A 21,503-nucleotide genomic window follows, 5' to 3' on the forward strand; every position below is an offset into this window, starting at 1 on the left:
TGTGAAAGATATGAACATGGATTACAGTTTGTTACATTATGCTTTTCAGTTTTGGGCATTATTGCTTATTATAGATTTGGAAATGAGTCACCACTCCGCAGCAGTGATTCTCATCAGTTGTTGATCCTAGTCTGCATTTATTTTTGTTTTGGTCAGCTGACTCAATCCCTTAAAGTTTCCTCTCATAGGTATTGCTCTTTCCGATGGTATGTCACTTTGTGGTAAGATCTTGCTGACTAAATGGTTTTAAACATTGCCCTTTGGAACTCTTATTTTTGCGTAGGATGGATGTCCTTATTTTTCAAGTCAGGTTGGAAAATGTGTTGCATTTGATATTCACACAGCTTGTACACCACAGAGACCCTTCTACACAAATGCACCCCCCCCCCCCCCCCAATATATGATTTGTGAATTTGTAAGGTATTCATTAATTAGCCTACACATTGTATTGCTGGTAATATGCAACAAGTTAAAAATCAGTCAATTAAACTGAGGTCAAGCTACTGTCACATTGCCATGGAGTATTAAAACATGCAGACTTGTGACAGTGCAGGCATCTGTGTATGAGCTATTGTCTGAAATTGAGGCCAGCATTTACCTGACACTTTTATGCAAAGTGACTTACAATTATTGAGGGTTAAGGGCCTTGTTCAAGGGCCCAACAATGGCAACTTGGCAATGGTAGGGCTTGAACCAGCAACCTTCCAATCACAAGTTATGTACCTTAACCACTTAAATACCACTGCCCTAGCAACAGCCTCGTTGATGAGTATTAGTCATAAAAGCATATTATCTTGGCCCTTAAATTGAATATTTACACCATGTCACTGGGGAGATGCTAACAGAGGCTGATGAAAGGTGCAGAAGGGATCAACTCCTCAAACCCAGCTTGCATCATGGGTGGAGACTCCTCCTAGCTGGCAACAGATCACTGAAAACCATGGAGACTAGGAGACTGATGGGACTGCGTGAGGAGAGCTGCAAACAGGTCGTCGAACCCCCCAAAAAATTTCACTATAATAAACAAAAACATGTATTTTTAAATGTGATGGAAACACAGTGTTCTTGTGTCCCTCTGGCCTGGCATGGTTTTAGTGCTGTAATATGGATTCAGCAAAATGTACAGAGATAAATGCTTATGTTGCAACCTGATTGCAGTCAGCAGTTTTCTTCTTCAGTTCTTGCTACTAAAAAGCCAGGTTTACCAGACACTGGCTGCTTTATCCGTAGCAGAGCTCAGTAAAGGAGTCCCCTGCACTCTGAAGGACATGGCTGTGATGAAGCCTGCCCTGATCCCACAGCAGGAGAAAAAGGCAACATAACATGCTCTGAAGGCTACAGGACTTCCTTTCTTGTCTACTTGAATGAAATATGAACACATCTAGTCATATTCACTTGAAAGCAGACTCTCTATAAAGCTATACAAGTACTGGCAGCCATCAACAGCAAATGCCTCTCTTAAAGCTCCTGTTAGGAAGTGCTGCAACTTGCATCTGAATTTACCCGAGAGGCAATAAACAATACTTTTGGGTAATGATAATGGACATGTTGCCCTGAGGGAATTCTGTTGGTAAATGTTCTCTGGAGGTAAACTCAGTGGGGCCATTTCAGTATTCCCTGGCTTGGACTTTAAGAAAATAGGCCATATCGTTCATGGTTCTGTCCATGAGCTGTGAACCTGGTACTGCCATGCGAGATGCAAAGTGAAATTATTTTGGGACCAGATGCCATTGTCAACATTTTTTACTCTGTTAAAATGATAAATGACAAGTGCAATTTTTAAATAACAAGAAACGTGTTACATGTTTATCTCTCCAGCCTTGTGTATACTGACAGGTTTATATTATCTTCATTATCTTCTTACATGTGTCATACACTATGCTCTGACATGGGTAGGGCTTTTTTGGATCCAAAAGAACTAACCACCCAGACTATCCATATTTTCACCATGGGAATGCAAACATGTTCAACCTGTTACCACAGACAAAGATCAGATGTCCAGACCAATTTGTTTCAGTCAAGTCTGTGAAAGAAATTGAAATACAAAAAAATCAAGAGGTAAACAACATATAAAAACTAAATAATAACAACAGCTGAGGGGTAGGGTCCAGTGTCCAGTGCACTGGAGGCACAGTGACACAGATGATTCATCTCACCAACATCTGGAGAGGAGGCACGCGCACGCACACACGCACACACACGCACACACACACACACACACACACACACACACACACACACACAACAATGTCTCAACAACGTGAGCACAAGGTGGTATCGTACACGACTGCAAGAGGAATCGGCGTGTCAGTTTTAGACTCCAAGGTCCGAGAGTGAGAACAGGAGCTCAAATGTGAGTTGGCACTGAGGGGAACACCCCCAACTGAGAACACCACCAATCTCATTCCATACAACAGTTTCCACCAGAGGAGAACTGCCATCTCTGTAGTCTGGGTGGGTGTGGGGAGGGGGGGGGGGTTAACTGATGAGTGAGGACGGGAGGTGATCCGGTAGAGGTGGGACACGTACAAGATCAAACAGAGGCGGATACGCTAGAGAAGGCCAGCCTCCCCGATTCAGCAACACAAATCATGAAGCCACAAGGAAAGAAAGAAACAAAAGAAGAAAAAAAAATGTGGAACTCGCTAACAGAATTTGGCCAACATTACATTTACTATGCATGTCTGCGTTTTGTTGTTTCCTTAGGTCAGTGAAGTCGGAGTGCTGGTCTGAGGACGTGTGTTGGGTGGTCCCAGAGAGGGGCCCTTATGTGGTCCCACTTCTTTTCTCTCACTCTCCCCGTGATGGGTTCAGTGGCATTCCTGGACCCGTACGCTCACAGGTAGAGCTCCTTGGCTCGGATTTGCTGCAGGCTCTCTCTCAGATCCTGGAAGCTGGGCCGTAATGCCACATCCAGTGTCCAGCACTGCTTCATGAGGTCATAGACAGCTGGAGGGCAGCCGTCTGGCGCGTCCATCTTGTAGCCTTTCTCCACACGTGGGACCACCTCCTTTAGAGGCTAGAAGGAAACAGAGAGAGGGGCAGAGTTTGCAGAGTTCACGCTAAAACATACTAAACAATACAGACAGTGGAGCACAATGCCCTCTGCTGGGGAATTGTATGTGGTACAGGTACAGGCAACACCCAGTTCAGATGAAGAGTTTTTATGCAAAACAACCTGATACTTCTATATCAGGATATTCAAATACAGTCAGTGTCCTTGGAAAAAGATGAGAAGCGAAACAAAAATACATTGAACATCTCTAAAAACAAAAAGGTGCATTTAACCATTGAAAATACTCACAATTCTTGGGTATGGAACACGGCCAAAGGAGTAGATCTCCCAGAGCAAGATTCCATAGCTCCATACATCAGACTTAGTGGAGAACTTCTGCTCATGTACAACAGGAAAAACAGGATTTAGCCATGTGTCTTTAGCATGTGACTGACTCATTCGTGTTCACACACACACACACACACACACACACACACACACACACACACACACACACACACTACCTTTTCTCTTAAAGCTTCAGGAGATGTCCATTTCACTGGGAGCTTAGCAGTGTCCTGAGTAGACGATGCCTCCTTGGTCAAACCAAAATCGCTGACTTTGGCAATGTTGTCCTCGGACACTAGAACATTCCGTGCTGCCAGATCTCTGTGGACAAAGTTATTGGCCTCCAGGTACTCCATGGCCTCACACACATCCCTAAGGAGGTGGATGCACCAAAAATGAGTGATGGTAGAGCAAAGAACTTGAATGGAGAATCAAGAATTACAACTAACAATGAACTATTTAAGAGCTCACATGGAGAATTTAAGCAGACAGTCTCCCCCAATAACAGTGCGTCCTCTAGAGCGCAAGTAGTCCACCAGGCTGCCCTGAGGAGAGACAGCCAAGTGTTGTTAGACATTTGAATTTGAGCTCAACCAGGTAACACACATGAATTCCTCATTCAAACAGAACCTCATGTTTTGTTTTAACTGTATTTATTTTTAACTTCAGTTAATTTCAAGTTCAGTATGTGTATTTTATTATTAGAATTCACCATATTCAAATATTTTACTTATTTACTTAACTTAAAAGATTCACCCAAGCACTTTGCAATTTGCTATCTAGCTATGAGATCTCAAATGCTAACATAAAGGTGGTTTATACATGTTTCAGCCAACACATCAGTGTAATTATAGCACATTACACCCCAAACACCTGCACAGATTAAAGACGAAAGGTTAAGTCAAGTCCTCAAACATCAACTGCTCACAGGCTCCTGCAGCCAATGCCAGTGTTTAGTCTCAGTCAAGCTGCAGGAACATGCAGTACAGTTAACGGACAAAAGATTTTGGGCTTGCTAACCTTGGCCATGTACTCTGTGACAATGAACAGGCTCCCCTTCTCCTCCACAATCACCCCCAAAAGCTGCACCAGGTTGTTATGTCTCATTTGCCTAGATGACACGCAGCACAGAACAGATTCAGTATTTCCACCCATGCTTTCAAAAATCCACTGCAATGACTGACGCCAATATAGCACGTCACTCATGGCAGACATGAGTTTAGTGTGCTGCACAGAAGCGATGCAGGCTTCATAAGCGTGTTACGTAGGGGATAATGGGGGCCGTACGTCATGACTGAGGCCTCTGCAACGAAGGCCTGCGCGGTGGCGTCATGTTTGATGCACTTCACAGCCACTTTAGTGCCTCTGTAGTCCCCCACCATCACATCTGAGAAGAATACAGTGCGCGCGCACACACACACACACACACACACACACACACACACACACACACACACACACACACACACACACACACACACACACACACACAGCAAAGGGGAGAGTCACCATTAAAATGTTTTTCAAATAACGTCCTGCACGGCTGCACAGCAAGCATAACTGATAAAAATCACAAAGAGCTTGATGTGCAGTAGATGAGGGGAACCGAACAAAACTGGAAATTCCTAACAAAGGAAAAACTTCATTTGGCCATTCTTGCAGAACAAGAAACTTACCCCCAAATTCCCCTTTTCCTATGGTTTGAAGGAGCTTCAGTTCTTTGCGATTCAGTGCCCATCCACCTGCATGATGGGGAAGCACAGATGTATGAAACATTATTACAGCTGCCAAGAGCCCATAACCCCACCATACAATGGCTTCAAATAGCATACGTGCGAGGGATATAAAAAATGAGGTAGAAGCAAAATGAGTGAGAGAGACAGACGGAGAAAAACAAACAGTGAGACAGTCAGAAATAGGCAGAGAGAGAAAAGAGAGAAAGACAGATAGAAGCAGAGAGAGTATGTGGGAGAGACAAACAGAGAGAGAGCGCTAGCAAGAACTACTTACTTCGCAAGAACTCATCCTGTGCTGCGACAGTCCCCTCCATGAGCTTGGGTTTGATAAGTTTGGTACACAGGCCATCTGCGTCTTTGGTGTAGTGCTGAGGGTTAAAATCAGAGGCCACACACGTACATGTACACACACATGAATACAAGATAAGAAGTCTGTCACCATCATACTGGCATACAACAAAACATGGTGTGGCTTTTCCATTAAGCACCATATGCAGAGAATATACAGCCCCTCATGTTAGCAAATCAAATTTCAACCCATGAAGAATGAAAACAGCAGATCTGTGTTCTCTCAAAAACATTCCCATTCCGTTGCAGTACCATATGAAGGTGCTCAGGGGAACTCATAGTCCATCTTCCACCTTTAACTCTGAAATGTTTAGAAGGAAGGATAATCCCAACAAGCAGGATTTTGTTTCCTCTTATATGTTGTAAAGCATGTTAATAACTATTCATCAGCAGCAGAGGGCATCTCCAAGAGCTCTAGAGTACTGTGCTCATACCGCATGCGTGCGGGTGCACGCACACGCAGAACAACCCCACAGGCTCTGTAGTGGCGGAAGCTGCAGGCTGATAGCCACAGTGATGTATTGGTGGCAGCAGGGTGGAGTTGATCAAGACTCTTAAATGAGCCAGAACCCATGCAGCGAGCTTCCTCTTTGTCACTTCCTTTTTGTCAAAGTTTCCAGGAACTGCAGCGCGGGGAAAAGGTGAGATGAAAACCACGAACATGAGACAATGCTTTTCTCGCACACCATCAAGACCGGTGCACATAATTAAGAAAGTTGCTATAATTAACTATACCAAAACTATCAGAGGTAATTATGGTTTAAAAAAGGTGACAACCACCCATGCTGTCAGTCCCGTGCTACTGATGCATAAAAAAAAAAAAAAAAGATTTAAATGAGTTTAACTGTACACTGTGATAGACCTATGCAACACCAGCCACAGACAGGTTCACAAACCAGGGTGGTGATAACATGTGCACTGTAGGTACTCTGCAGGCCAAGAACGACATTTCGTGATAATCTCCTGTGTCTGCTAATGGATCGTTATTAAGGATGGGCTCACTGGCTCTGTAATGGGATCTGAAACCAAAGAGGAAAGCTCACCATGCCCACTGTTTAATCGTTTTAAAAAATAGAGACTTAAACGAGGCTTTAGGTGGTCTCTTACACACACAAAAAAAGCGCAATAGTATAGTGAACTGGGAGATAGAAAGAATAAAGAGACAGAAACAGTAATAGAGAGAGATAGAGTGAGAGAGACCAAAATTATACTGAAGAATGTCAGGAATTCAGTAATAGTCTTGGTTGTGGAGAGAGGCAAGAGATGGAGGAGACAGCCCCAACAGCACCAAGGAGGGGTCAAATCATCCAACCACCATTCTGCTCCATTTACAAACGTTACCACACCGCACTAGAGTTATGAAAGCATGGTCACAGTCATGGTCACAGAGGGCTTCCTCTTTAAAAGATGGAGGAATCACGGTGTCCATTGTTGTTTTTGGGGTTGATGCTATTAAAGGAAAGAAACTTCATTTCACAGAGAATAAGTGACTTCTATTTTAGCTATTGAGCAAATGACTTGAAAACATGGAGCCAAGCTCTGAAAATAATCTAGTTGCAGACATGTCTGAAACTTAATATACACTCAAGCACAAATGCACAGTCACATTTTTGCGTACATATAGCCACATGCTAGCAAAAAAAATTGTATTATTAGAACCCTCTGACGTCCAGCTGAGTGCATGTGTGCGCGTGCACACATTTCCTGGAGCATGATTCAAACACTCTCTCTGGTTCTGTGGCCATGTCTGACGTGAAGGCACTTCCTGTTTTGTCTATTTTTGGACAAGTATGTGATTATCAGTAAGAAAAAGGTGGCAAAGCAAGAGAAAGTCCTCCAAGTACTGCACAGAATTTACAGAGAATCCTTTCAAGTGAAATATATCCCATCAGAAAGGCCGAGCACTCTAATAAATCAAATGATGAGCTTAAGTGTAAAAGTCCAACGAGGAGAACAATCCATTTAAACCTACTGAAGAACAAGGAAGGGCAACACTACTTAACTGATTAGACTAGACCAAAAGACCCAAGGCATTACCATGCTGGCAAGCAGGGCAGATGTACAAGCATGCACTTAGTAATACAGTAAAAATATACACCGACAGCCACTTCATTAGGCCTGTACTCCTGCTCATACATGCAATTATCTAGTGAGCCTAAGGAGCAACAGTGTAGTGAATGAAGGCATGAAGGTATGGATGAAGAGCTTCTGTTAATGTTCATAACAGAAGGGTGGGGGGTTGATTCGTGTGACTTTGACTGTGGAGAGGTCGTTGATGCTGATTTGAAACTGCTGATCTCCAGGTACTTTCGCACGCAGCAGTCCCTAAAGTTTGCACAGAATGGTGCAAAAAAACAAAACAAAACAAAAACAAACAAATAAACAAACAAACAAAAAAAACATCCAGTGAGCAGCACTTCTGCAGGTGGAAAACCTTGCTGAAGAGAGAGGTCCGAGGAGAACAGCCAAATTCATCTTGAGTGACAGGAAGGTTAGGCTAATCACTGTTGTGAGCAGAAAACCTACGTGTAAAATGTTATTCCTTGGGATGGATGGGCCACATTAGCAGAAGACCACAATGTATTTCACTGTCCGCCATGACCAGAATCCTGAGGCTACCATGGACACAGGCAGATGAAAACTGGCCAGCTGCCAAAAACCACTTCCTGGTGTGATGAATCTCCATTTCTGCTACAAAATGCAGATGGTAGGATCAGACTTTGGTGCGAACAGCATGAATCCACAGCCCCAACCTGCCTTGTGTTAGCAGGTCAAGCTGTTGCTGGTGGTGTAATGGTGTGGGGAATGTTTTCCTGGATCACCCTGGTGCCCCTAAAGGCTCAACAAACATTGTTCAAACATCACATCCTGTCAGACTATTTCTGCCTACAGTGCACATCCTTTATTGGCCACAATTTAATTATCTTAGAATAGCGACTTCCAAAATGATAATGCACCGCGTCATAAAGCTCAAGTCACTTCAAATGGTTTCCACGATCACGACAATAAAGTTTAGAGTAGTTTAGTGGACTCTCCAGCACGCAGATCTGAATGCACTGGAGCACCGTTGGGATACGATGAAAAGGAGATTCGCAGCATTAAATGTGCACCCGACAAAATCAGCAGCAACTATGTGATGCAATTACGTCAATATAGACTACAACAATAAAGGATTGTTTCCAATACCATGTGCAACGCATTCATGACGACAAACTGTTCTGGGAAGAAATGGAGGTTCTACCTCCAACGCAGTATTAAGATGGTGTTCATAAAGTGGCTGGGGAATGTACATCACTGCCCAACTGAACAATCAGACTATATCAGTTAATTAGTTTTTATTTCATGCCAAACTAATTTGCTGCAGAAAAAAAGCAAGTTGCAGACAGCAACTAAGTGAAAAATTAAGATATTTTTGTAAGAAAAATATATCTTACATTTTTATTTATATTGTTTATATATTTTGGAAAATTAAAATTCAAAATACATATTTTGGCAAATTTTTGTTGCAATGTGATTATTTCTAGATTGTTGATATATTTATTTATGGTTTAGACTGCTTTTGGTTCTTTTTGTATGCATTCTGAATACTACTGCATATGGCCAGTGCAGCAGAGTTGAAGCTTCGCTTCAACTGGAAACTTTGTTGGTCCAAAAGCAGCATATTATAAAAAGCTTGGTGACATGATTTCTGGAGTACTCTAAAATGCAACTTTTGCTCCTCTCATCATTATGCACCTAAAGCAAAGGCATTTATTGCTTGAGACAACCTGGTTGGCTCTCAAAGTATTTTGTGGATGACAAGCATAAGAAAATAAACTGGCAACCTGTGTTTCCCTTATTGTGGGACTGACTGGTAACTCAGTGGTTAAGGTACTCAACTAGTAATTAGAAGATTGCCAGTTAAGGCCCTTTAACCTCAATTGCTCAAGATGTATTCAGACGTAATTGTAAGCCGCTTTTATTCAAGATAATTGAATAATTTGAATAAATGTTTATTGAGCACCGTGCATGTGATGCGGTGGTATTAAAACTACAGGCTCCCCAATCCAGTGGATTCCACAGGTGCCCAACAATAAGACCTCAAGCTCCAGCCTAGTGTGTGTGTGTGTGTGTGTGTGTGCCAGCGCTGGACATCCGGCGCGCTCACCTCCACAAGCTGCATGAGGTTCTCAAAGTACTCCTCCTCATCTATGGTGAGCTTGCCACCATGGTAGATGATGCGGTAGTGCTCCACCTTGCCATCACAGCTGACGCAGAGAGTGTAGTCACCGGGGTAGTTGGTGCTCTCACGCACCAGGAAGAGGCCAGTCTCAGGTGGGTAGAGCAGCCTCTCTGCTTGTTCGCGTGTGATCTTCCCATGGAACCATCTGAGGAAGGCAGGGCACAATACAATCTCAATGCACTGTATATCAATATATTGATACACAAATGAAAATTTTATATACATGTTATTTACCTCATAGACATTCCTTAAAAGTCCATAACAAAGAACATGTCAGTCTCCATAACAGAGTTCTGACAAAGGGCAGGGACATTACTGCCAGCATGAGAGGGAAGTAGGGCTTCGAATCTTCAAATGTACACCACCGTGTTTCTAGAGGTCACACAGTGTGTGCCATGGTTTAGACTACAGATGTTGGCATGGTTTTACACTGACGTGGTTCCTCAGACTGGCAGAAATTCCATGTTAGCATTCAGGAGGAAAAGGGTTTCCGTTTAACCCGGCTACGTGGAGAAACGTCTAATCAAGGACACCTAAGTGGAGATACATTGTAGGTATGTACATGGGTCTGAGACCTTAAGGTCACCCAAAAATGTCAATGTTGACTTCAAAGTAGGTTCATATGGTATACAATTTAAAGACAGCACCCATTGAATACACGCCTGGGACACTAAATTACAAGTTTCCAATATGACTACAGTGTCTGACCCTGCTGTGGTACACAGCATGGCAATCATGCGATCTGCATTACAGAGAGGCCTGTAATGCTGCATGTGCACTGGGGCAACATAGACCTGGCCACTGAGTAGCGAAAGGCCACCATCAGTCACGCAACCTGGTGGGTTTGAACCTTAAACAGCAATAAACAGATAATTTCAGGTGATGATTACACAGGGTCCTGATAATAAAGCATGCCATGCCAGCAACGCTTTGTGCATCTAAAACAAACACTGGAATATGCAATAATTGAATGACAGGGGTCCTTTTTGAGATAGCCCCCATCTCCCTCATATCCACATGGGGCTTTTTGCATATCACAGGCCAGATGATTGCTCTTTTTTCCATGTCCCTGATTTCTGTGAGCAGGCTTTCTTGGTTCACTGCCTGCTCTCTCTTAGTTCAAGCAGTCAGGCTCCAAAGAGCCGATTCAAATAAGGCATCAGGCATGAGCACGGAGCACATCAGCAGGAAGACGTCCGTCACGAGCACTAGCACAGTAAAGCTAAAATCGATGGTATCTGAGGCCATGGGCCAAATTTTGCCCATACATGCTAAAAGCGGTACATCGGCATGGCTGTACCTATTCAACCTACTCGCACTTTAACACTGGCGATAAAACCAACGCTCTTGCATGACACTAAAAATGGCTCTCTTAACACATACTTCAATTACAACACAACAGCAGTAAAGACTAGCAGAAGACTAAAGAGCACTCTTCTTTGAGAGAAGAGTGTAGAAGGTGGCAGAATCCAGTAAATACATGAACATAAAGCACAAAGCGACACACTGTGCACTCTGGCAAATAACATAATAATGTGTGTGTGATGACTGTCATATAAAAAAGTCTGCAAATGAAAAACTGCATGCTGTCAAAAAATTAACAAATATCTTAGGGCTGTGTCATACAGATTTAAATTGATATTGTGGAAATTTTAAACTCAAATGTGATATTTTATGCATCACAATATATTCTCAGACACGCCAGCACACTGATAGACAGATATATGCATTGTTGCACGACACACATACCACATTCCTAATACTTACGGCATAAGGCTGAGTTTGGCACAGGACTTCACCCCTTCTCGCTTCTGAACATAGTTTGCCGGGATGGTACCCTCTCGTCCAACTGTGTTCTTGGCTTTGTACCAGTTTGGGTCCTGTCAGTAAAGAAAAGTAAAAGGATTTGTCTGGTTAAAAAAAAAAAAAGAAGCTCTGAAACATGAGAAGTATTTAAGCAATACATGTGTGCCCAACATACAGACGGAGATGATAAAGCACACTGGCAGGGATTTAAGACAGTAAAAGAACTATCGTGTCTGTAAATAGGATGAACCGATCCCATTTTAGTGATGTGGCAATGAACCAACCTTAGTGACCCCTATAATGGTCAGGACATCTCCTTTACACAAGGGCAGGTCCTGGTCAGTTGTGCCAGAAAAATTGTACCTAGCCACACACTCAGTGCCTGGAGGCCAGATGGTCTAAAGATAAGTCAAGACAAAGCAAAGCTCTGCAGTCAGTGGACACCACAAAGCATGTAAAAACCATGATATAACTACATGACACTACTGTGGGAACCAAAAACACTGAGATTTTTAATGACATTGTAGAGCTATACTAAACCCTAACTACTACCGCATTTCATAACACAGACAATTTTTCCCCCCAATACAATATATATAAAGCATAATACATATAATAACCTTAAGTGGAAAAAATAATTCTCCCAAAATGTATGCATTGCTAATAACTGAACTACCCACAAGCTCGCCTCAGACCACTACAAGCTTTTTGATCTTCTATATTTATCTAAATGTATTCCATTTCATTTACTTTCTACTGTATCTTTTGGCAAAGCACGTTATTTAAAAAGCGGTATAAATAAAGCTTGTAATTAAAATGAACAGAGAATCAATTATTATGCAAAGTAGCTCTGGGAAATCCGCTCCAACTTCCTCCACCTATTTGCATGGGTGGTGTTTTAGGGTGCATTTAAAAGCATTCCTTTAACCTCAGAGCTCTCAGCTGGTTCTGACCTGTATGGCAGACATGTTGAGGAGGGTGAAGTGAGGGTGGGAGAGAGGGAAGGAGAATATCCTCTCAGTTTCTCGCCAGGTCGAGCAGCACCATTAGACCCCTGGCTACAGTATCCAGCTTGTCCCAGCACACAACCAAGAACTGCACGACAAAGGGGGAAAAAAACGTCCATTAAAAATCCCCCAGAAACACACCAGAGTTGGGAAACGCAACGAGCGGTTGACCCAGACAAAGAAAAGGAGGGAGATTCCTGTGAAACACTATTCTCTTAAAATGGTACCTACCTGCGGGAGCCCCTTTAGTCAAAGCATTATTAGCTGGTTCCTCAGAGAGGCACCTTGAGCAGCATCCAAGTACAAAGCAGTGATGCTTGTTAGATTTTACAAGTTTTCATAGAAGCAGCCGATTGAACCGACCAATTACACTTAAGACAGCATGTTAACTTGAGCGGCTTAATCACAGGAAACAAACGTATTCTCTCTCTCTCCCGCTCTCTCTCACACTCACACTCACTTGCGCACACACACACTTTCAAGAGGGAAGTGGTAACTGCAGATTTTCCGATGCCTCAGACAGGAACTGGGGCTGATCGGGGTTTACGGTTTTGCCATCCTTAGGACGTTCTGAAGTCTGTTGTCAAAGCCTGGTGGGAGGATGCTCAGCTAAAACAATCTGGTGTCACTTAAAAATATTACAAGAGAGCATTCTATTAAAAGGATCACAATACTAAAATATTAGCATCAGCATCATCTCATGATGACAAATTAAGACACTGTTTAGGGAAAAGAGAACTGAAAGTTTTGGTCATTAAAAATAGACAAAGCCCTTTCAAGAACATGAAGAAATGATTTGAGCAATAAAAATCAAGTCATTACCAAGAAGCCATGCCCATCATACTACAGTACAAAAGAATGGACTGTTTCTCAAAGTACCATGACAATAAGACCTCCACAGAAACTACTGAAGTAATACCTCCACCACCTGGGGCTGAATGCTGGGTAGCCTTTACTGAACTGCTGTGTTATGCTTCACTAAACTAAGGCCTACCTACAGGAAGTCACTGTTTTCTTCTTAAAAGAGCCTGATGTGAATAAACAGGCAAAGGACTTTAATGGTGACTGCTGAAATATTTCTGCTTGATTTACTTAAATGTTCTAGCATAAACAAAGAAACAAAACACTTTTACTTTTCGGCTGCTACACAATCAGAAAAGGCGGTTCACATCCAGCGCTCTTTAAAATGTTTTTACCTCAGGTCAATATTGTCTACTAATAAACACGTCAGCTCTCTAAAATGTGACAAGCCTGCGCTAGCGATGCTACATGTAGTAAGTACTGCTGGGCAGTCCAGGTGCTCTGCGTGATGGCTGTGTGGAAGTGCACAGCCGCTAAAACAACCGTTAGTGGCTGATGGAGGCTGGGCGAAGGGTGTGGTCCACTGAAGCAGTGAAAGGGGTAGCGACCACAGCTATACGGTAGCTCTTATAGCAAAGATATAACCCACTTCCTTTTCACAACACCCTCTTCCTCAACTGCTCCGACAGCCTAATTTTATACTGCCTGGACAAGAATAACATGACTCATTTAAAGATAGTAAGCAGGCTGTGAGGCTAAACCGAGACTTGTTGTTTCGGACAAGTTGAAATGATGACATAACGACCAGTCGGTTGAAATGCAGATGCAGGTCACACAGACGACTAGCTCATAACCAGTTCTGCTGGAGCATTTTCCCCGATATTTCTGCCTACAAAAGCAGAAAAATAAGCACTTTATGGGTCAAATCAACTGAGATGAACTCTTGAAACTGAAGCTATTTAAAGATATTTCTATTTATATGGCAGATTCACAAATTTATATACTAGTTATAGGAAACATTTACTACTTAACTATACACACACACCATTGTATTCACAAAGGGCATTTCCTTCCTGAGACAACCCACTACTAACACTTCATAAACTAACTACAACTCTTGCTGGGTTCCCTGCAAATATAACGCACACCACAAAAGTCTGCTCTTAAAACTTAATTATTATCCAACCTCTTCATTTAACACTTACTTAAATTCCATAATGCAAAAGCAAAAAAAAAAAAATGTAAAAAGCCCCCAAAAAAGGGAATGGAGAACCACAGTCTCAGTCGGCTTGGATATTCAGTGTGAGAGCGAGAAGTGCTCGTTCCTAACAGGCATTGAGCATGCCCCTCAGGCATGCGTGACCCGGGCACAGGGAGAAGAGTACAGGTGCTGCACTTCACTCCAGTCTTTCAGGTGGATATGGAGAACTGAACCAATACCTCTGGCACAAAACTACAAACACCAGAGAGCAAACAGCAGCACTTTCAGCCCGGTGACAGAATGCAGGGTGACAAATATGTAGCACAAGCTTGGGCTTACTTCATTAAGTTAGTAGACAGTCATACTGAGACCAAGCAGAGAAGGTGAACAGATGGCAGGGTTGAGCATACAGTCGCCACATACATGTACGCACACACAAAAACAAAAAGGTACATGTGTGCATGCATACACACACATACAGAGGGGAAAAACATGATGCAAACTTTCAAAAACCTCAAGAAACGGAAATAAAATCTCTACAACAAAAAAGCAGGATGCTGCAGTTGTGCACAACATCCCCCCCCTGTGAGCTGCAGTGGCTGTGGAAGCACCTCATCTTTTCATTTCAACATGTTCACCATGAAGAACTGAGAAGTCTCCAACCTTTTGATGAGAGCAGCGACATCAGCCAATTACCAGGAAGTCAGTGACCAGGGACTATATGGGAGGAGCTACAGCCAACCCAGGGGCGCTTCCCAGGGCTCGGCTTCCAGCGAGAGAAGGCCGCTTTATGGGTATGGTGGCACAAAAGATGAAAAGTCTATGGAACATTACAGAAGACTCAGAGGGGACCCAAAGCTCTCCTCCCTACCGAATGACAACACAGAAGTGTCTTTGTGCAGGACCTGGTTTTCACTTGGGCTGGATCAAACAGAGTTGGGCTTTTCTCTTTAGCCAGAATGTTCTAAGAGGAAAACGCTATGATATCAATTTGGTATTATGACGCTGCAGGAACGCGCACACCTGCTTAGGTATAAAATGTGTGCCATGCAAAATTTTGCGAAGGCACAGCAATCGCAGGATAAAGCAAATACAGCAATGCATGGAGAGAAGATACACAGAATGAACAAAGAGAGAGAATGATCAGAAACCTTAAAAGCTCTGTCTGAGAGGAGCATCGGAGAGCAGGACAGCACACTCACAAACAAAGCCATGCGAGAGATTACCACCATATGTCACAGACTAGAAGAGACACGATTGGGTTGGAAGACCATGCTGTGTGAAATGGAACTGAGGGCGTGAGAGAAGGAGCAAGAGAGTGCCCTAAGGATACAAAAGGAACCAGAATTGTCAAGTGTGAAAACTTGAGGTGGACTGCGATGGGGTGGGGGGGGGGGGGGGGTGACGAGCTCCACACCTGAAGGGTTTCAGCCTCCCAGAGAAGTTGACCCTCTTCAGATCCTCTCCTTAGGTGCTCAGCAACCAGAACACACCCCGACATCCAAAATATGCAGATGTGCAGCAGCTTCAAACACAGCACATGACTCACAGCAAAGACGCTCATAAGGTCATAAAGACGCTCATATTGCTCGTGTTTCCATTCGTAAACCAATCCAACCACATCCAACACCAATGGAAGCCGAAGTAATTACACAAATGACAGTGATATTTTCTAGCAGTTTATGAGGCATTAAGGTGTTGTTCTCTACATCCTGGTATGCTGTCCATTTGCGTGCCAAGCATGGTGGCTTTTGAGCAGGACTGTAAATCCTGTAAATCCGCGTCTTGGATGTTTCGGTTGAGTGTGGTTACAGTCACAAATGCAGACAAAGAATGCATGCATTAACAAGAAATTCACTGTGACTATATCTTGAAAAGTAAAATGACATTTTTCATCATAATTAACAGCCCCTAATATTGGTATTTGTTGTGTGTCGGTGGTAATGTGCCTTAAAGGTGCGTGTTCGTATTCCCATGTGGTGAAATGTCAGGGAGACCGAACATACAATATAAATAGGCATCCTTTGTTCTTGTATAGTAAGTTATTTAAACTGCATTTGCTTTAATAGTCTTCTACTCCCACTACAGGACTAATTCAGTTCTGTCTTTCTACATCTTTAAAATTAAATGGGGGGGGGGGGGGGGGAGAATTCTCTTTTCGATAAAATCAGTAACAGGGCCAACAGTTACATCTGTTTGTCCATCTTTTCTAGCTACATGCTTTATATGTGCAAGTATTAGAGGGGGAAATTACTACCTGGAAGAATGACTCTTTCCTTACAGTGAGCAGGTCGGGGCAGGACCAGACAGGCACAGAGCGCCTGTCCCACGGTGACACGGCATTCTTAACTTCACTCTCATTCTCTCTTTCCCTTTCTCTTCCCTTCATTTGAAATACAAGTAATGTAACTTCTAACAAACCTAAAACCACCCTCAGCAGGTCTGGTGAGAATTCAACTGTAATGTGATCAGCTTATTAATTAAATGCTGTTTCCTCTAAAGTGTTGCTCAAATACAGAGACAAGTAGAGAAATAAACAAAATAATTAACTAACAAGAGATGAGTTAGATCGTCACTTACTACAATCCCATGGCGAAACTGATGTACATTTGACAAGCTTCACAGCTTTGTTATTTCCACCCAAACACAGAAGCTTGGCGTTACTGGCAGGCCTCTATTAGCTTTACTGGCTTTGCTTTTCATTGCCCAAATCTGCATCACACCACTGCTGTGGATCCTCCACAGTCCCGAGGCACTCTAGAGTGCTTTAAAGGACACAGCAAAGCAAACTCTGTGGCAGCTGGAAAATGTCCTCCACACTAATTATTTCTGCATATCATCAATATTCATGAATGCTAAAACTCCAAACCTTAAAATTTAAAGGGGGGGGGGGGTGTCAGGTCAGAGCAGCAGGCAGGGCAGATGTTTCGGTCGTCTTTAGCCTACAGAGCTGGAAAACCACTGCTTGCATGTAAAGTAGTTCAAATTAGGGGGTATGGCTCCTGTTTTGCTTCAGAAAACACATTCATGATATAGTGACAGGTGCTGAGATTGAAAGACTGGAGATTAGAGGCATTTCCACACAGTCATGAGCACAGTGTGGGGGAGGGCCACGTCTCTGAACGGTTCAGGTCATGGCTGCTTCTGCATGCCAAGGAACGTGCAGCTGCAAAGACCCCACAGAGCCACGGACGGAGCCACGGACGGAGGATTGCAAGGACAACGTCAGCCGAACACACGGGGCTGACAGGAGCGCAGGCTGGACAAGAAGCAGTAACGTGAAGCACGGCAGAAGCCCGGCAGCCTGAGCCATGTTCTCAGCCTTGGTAGTGACTCCCCCTCAACCCCTCCCGTTCGCAACCCCTGTGCAGAAGCAATGGCAATGCAGAGGCCTGTGGCTGACTCAGATTGCCCTGCTTTCATGCTCTCCCCTCAAGGCAGAGCAGCTCCTCTGTCCCTCTTTGATTCTCAGTGGCTCATTCACCCTGTTCATGTACCAGTGAGCTGCAAAAAGGGCTACCCGCATGAACTGAGAGGCCTCTCTGAACTAAAACTCAGAGGAAAAGACATGGGACATGGTTGGGTGTGTAATAACATGTGAAGAAGCAATGAGGGTTTGTGTTGTATTATGTTGTTATAGTGTGTGTGTGTGTGTGTGTGTGTGTGTGTGTGTGTGTATGGGGCAGACAGCTGAAATAAATAAATGGAGAGCTGGCCAACTTCACTCCACCCTGAGTGCCTGCAGATGTTTGTCTTTGTGGGCCCTTAGCTGCAGAATAGCAAGACAGCTGCAAACATCTGGCCAGTAATGCCAGCCCATCATCTGACTCACAATGTCATCAATTAGTCATTTAATGCCCTTCAAATACACACTTGAACCTTATGTCTGCCCAAAGAAAAAAAGTCTTATTTCCAGGATCAGCTGAGACCCAGGAAATACTAAGGTGAGTGAATCCTTACGCTCCAAAACTATCAATAGATAGATATCTGTTATCTGCAGAATATTAGTGTGATAACCACTTTGTTATTCATGCATCACTCTAAACTGTAGCTGGGGCATATTTGTACCCATGCTTTTACATTGCTGATGATCCATTTGAATAAAACACATGAATGCATCATCTTCGCAAAAACTGTGCTGTGGGAGTGCCATGAGCCTGTCTGGATCCTAACCAATGCAGGGGGTGGTGCATCACTGGCTGCACTCTGACCTGATTGTGTCCCTGGTATGCCGCACCACAGCCCGCTCCCAGACAGGCTCAGCCTGGCCATTCCAAGCAGCCCCCCTCTGCTGGCACCTCCAGCAAGCACCCACAGGGCACTGCTGTGGGACAGAGACACCAAGGGTAACGCTTGCCTTGCTTACACCGCGCACACAAACAGGCGGATTTCACCGGAAGGCTTGAGAGGCTGCATGCAAGTGCAATCTGCAGTAGCTGCTGCAAGCGATCAAAGCCATGCCTGTTTCCTGAACCACAGAAGGCCAAGCCAGGAGATGCTTAGGACAAGGAAGCAATGGCTGTGCAGGGCAAACTAGCCTAACATCTATAAAGGAAGGATGCAGTGATGGTAAGCAAAAGCAACAGTTTTACTCTAGAATGAAAACCACAAACCAGAACCCATAAAACTTAATTTAGACAACTCCACCAGAATCCTACAAAGTACAAGGAGAGGAAGCTGAGCAAATAAAGAGAAACCGAGAGTGGGCCAGGAGACCCACTGCAAATTACAGGTCTAAACATACAAACAACTCAGGCAAATCCCAAATGTTGACAGTGGTTTAAATGCACAATGAAGCGGTCTGTACTAAAATGAAGCCCTCCATGGAATAATAAAAAATGTGAACGAAAACATGTGGCTTTATTTAGCTGACGTACGGTAAACTATCAGCCTGCAAACGGCATCCGACATGATCCGTATAACGCAGGGAAGCATATTACCAACCAATCAAAACATTATAGTCAGCATTATAATGTCAACACAAACACATTATTCACTTATTCCCATACAGATGATTTTGCTTAATTTTGGTACAAAACTGAGCTCCACTGGGAGAACCGTCAGTGTGGTGTGGTACAGGCTGTGGGATTAGACAGGAACAATTCACTGCTCCAGTTAGGGCAAAGTCTGGCCTGTGTGCTGACGAGGAGGAAGTGACCTTCTGAGGCCAGCAGGTCTAAATCCAGCTCTTGTTCATTAATTCAAATCAGCTCCAAAAACCACACTGGGCCTTTATGACTGCATGAGAAGACCTGTATTTGAATAATTGGCCATTTGACTGGTGGGATTTTTTATTTTTTTAGATTATATAAAACAGCAAAAACAAAAGGTGGTCTTTTTAACAGGCTGTTTATGTTTAATGAAAGCAGCGTTAGCTCAGGTTAAAAAATAGCCTGCAGCCGTTTGTGTGTTTGATGAAATGTCTCATTGCACTGAGTTGGTTGGACAACTCTTTAAAAATACATTTGTGAAACTCAATGTTATTTTTTGCTGTAACTTTTTTTTTTTTTTTGTAACTGCTAAAATTCTTCTGAGACAGATGCTATTCCAACACGTCACTACACGCATGTGTAGTTATTAAGCACAACCCAGAGAATCTCATCTATCTCCTGCCACAAATCTCAGGCTGTGAAAACTGCCATTTTCCTGGATCCTTGATCCTAATAACCATCCAAGAAACCATGACAACATAACACGAGAGCGAGGCTGTCCCAGTCCACTGCATGACTGAAACCCAATGAAATAAGGTTCACTCTAGTGCATTTAGTCATTGAAGTACTCACTTCCTAAATGCCATCAAGCTGACTGGCTTCAAAACTACACTGGGGCCCTTTTATTGTAACATACTGAGAAGTTATATTCCACCCCATTAACAAAATCTAATGGACCACTTTGAGACCCAATATGTTTGGCCTTGAAAAGACACTGAAGCTCAAAGACACCCACTTGAGACATTGTAACTGGGACAGCTGTGCGCCTACAATAAGCTCCCCCCTCCCCTCTACTACCAACACTTAATTTAGATCCAGTATTCCAATCTACAATGTCTTCCTTCCAAGTCCTTAGCTATTGATACAAGGACTGAAGACAGCAGTCGGTCTAAACGAAGTACGCGAAAACAGACAGTCGGAGAGAGCCATCTGACATTACATAACAGCACTACAGTGAGCACGAATAATTAGATGTGCTTTGTTCGCGATTGTACTGGTTTAGTAATTGTAATTATTAAACGGATGTAAAATGAAGAGACAAAACAACCTAACGGTTATTGAAAGCGTCTGTGTAGAGGAAGGTAAGCATACCCACTGAAAGGGAGTACCTGTATCCGCTTGTGTTTGGCAGTGCGCAACCGTTGGTTTCCAAATGAAGACTGGTGAAAAGCAAAGAAAGGATCTTCTCAAGGTTTCTCCACTGAATTCAGTCGCGTATGGATCCAAGTCAAGACGCTATTAAGAGGACAATCAGCGGCGGCTACAGGCGCAGTCACTCACGATAACAGGACCAACAATATGCAACGATCGTCAGATCTTCCGGTGGAGAGAAAAAAGCGCTCGTTTCAGAGCAGTCTAGCGACATCAGTTGAGACAATAGAGGAAGGCGTAAACCGTGCATATATGCTACCTAAGACTGCACGCGTTTTTATTGTGAGCCAAACCGCCTTGCCAAGGCGAATTTTTTAGTTATCTAAAACGCTGCAGCAGAACAACTTAACAAGGACACTGAACGCGATCTATGTCTGTTGATGTATGCGTTCAGTTTATGATCTCGGACCAAAAGCGCAGAGCGCTCCCCTGCCCCAGCTGTCGCTAGCCCGATCACACACAGGCCCCAGAACAGGAAACGTAGCCATGCCATGCCCGAGCGCATGCGCGGTCACAACAGGCGCGTCTCGTGTGCTCTCTAAATGAAATGTTACTGGGGCGACAACCTCTGCTCAGACTGAAAAGTGCAACGGTTTGTGGATTAAATTTATGCTTTTCACACTATTCATATTTTAGACTGTTTATTATTATAAAAGGAAGTCTTTATCACCTTAAAT

The 21,503-nt window shown here is 43.5% G+C and overlaps 1 protein-coding gene across 3 annotated transcripts; it reads right to left on the minus strand.

Annotated features, from left to right (window-relative positions):
* Positions 1–1,825: 1,825 nt before the first annotated feature.
* Positions 1,826–21,293, minus strand: csk (C-terminal Src kinase). Of its 3 annotated transcripts, none has more exons than XM_035532363.1 (13): positions 20,784–21,293; positions 12,409–12,550; positions 11,740–11,853; positions 11,417–11,529; positions 9,575–9,794; positions 5,354–5,447; positions 5,020–5,085; positions 4,631–4,730; positions 4,364–4,454; positions 3,815–3,888; positions 3,520–3,715; positions 3,305–3,391; positions 1,826–3,019 (listed from the first exon to the last, which is right to left on the minus strand). In XM_035532363.1, the coding sequence occupies exons 2-13, from the start codon at positions 12,421–12,423 to the stop codon at positions 2,837–2,839; spliced, it is 1,353 nt and encodes a 450-aa protein (XP_035388256.1). In that variant the 5' UTR covers positions 12,424–12,550; positions 20,784–21,293; the 3' UTR covers positions 1,826–2,836. The 3 variants fall into 3 exon arrangements, with proteins under 3 accessions (XP_035388256.1, XP_035388258.1, XP_035388257.1); XM_035532365.1 differs by having other exon boundaries at positions 20,767–21,293; XM_035532364.1 differs by lacking the exon at positions 20,784–21,293 and adding an exon at positions 12,694–12,923.
* Between the last annotated feature and the right edge of the window lie 210 nt (positions 21,294–21,503).

Source organism: Electrophorus electricus, chromosome 12 (assembly GCF_013358815.1).
Source record: "Electrophorus electricus isolate fEleEle1 chromosome 12, fEleEle1.pri, whole genome shotgun sequence".
NCBI classification, from domain to species: domain Eukaryota; kingdom Metazoa; phylum Chordata; class Actinopteri; order Gymnotiformes; family Gymnotidae; genus Electrophorus; species Electrophorus electricus.

What these genes read in the sequence shown, in the direction of transcription:
- csk (XM_035532363.1), bottom strand. An exon ending in TGTCTGCTTAAATTCTCCAT is followed by an intron (nt 3,716 to 3,814) that starts GTGAGCTCTTAA and finishes CCACCTCCTTAG; the next exon opens with GGATGTGTGTGAGGCCATGG. An exon ending in CTGAAGCTTTAAGAGAAAAG is followed by an intron (nt 3,392 to 3,519) that starts GTAGTGTGTGTG and finishes GTACATGAGCAG; the next exon opens with AAGTTCTCCACTAAGTCTGA.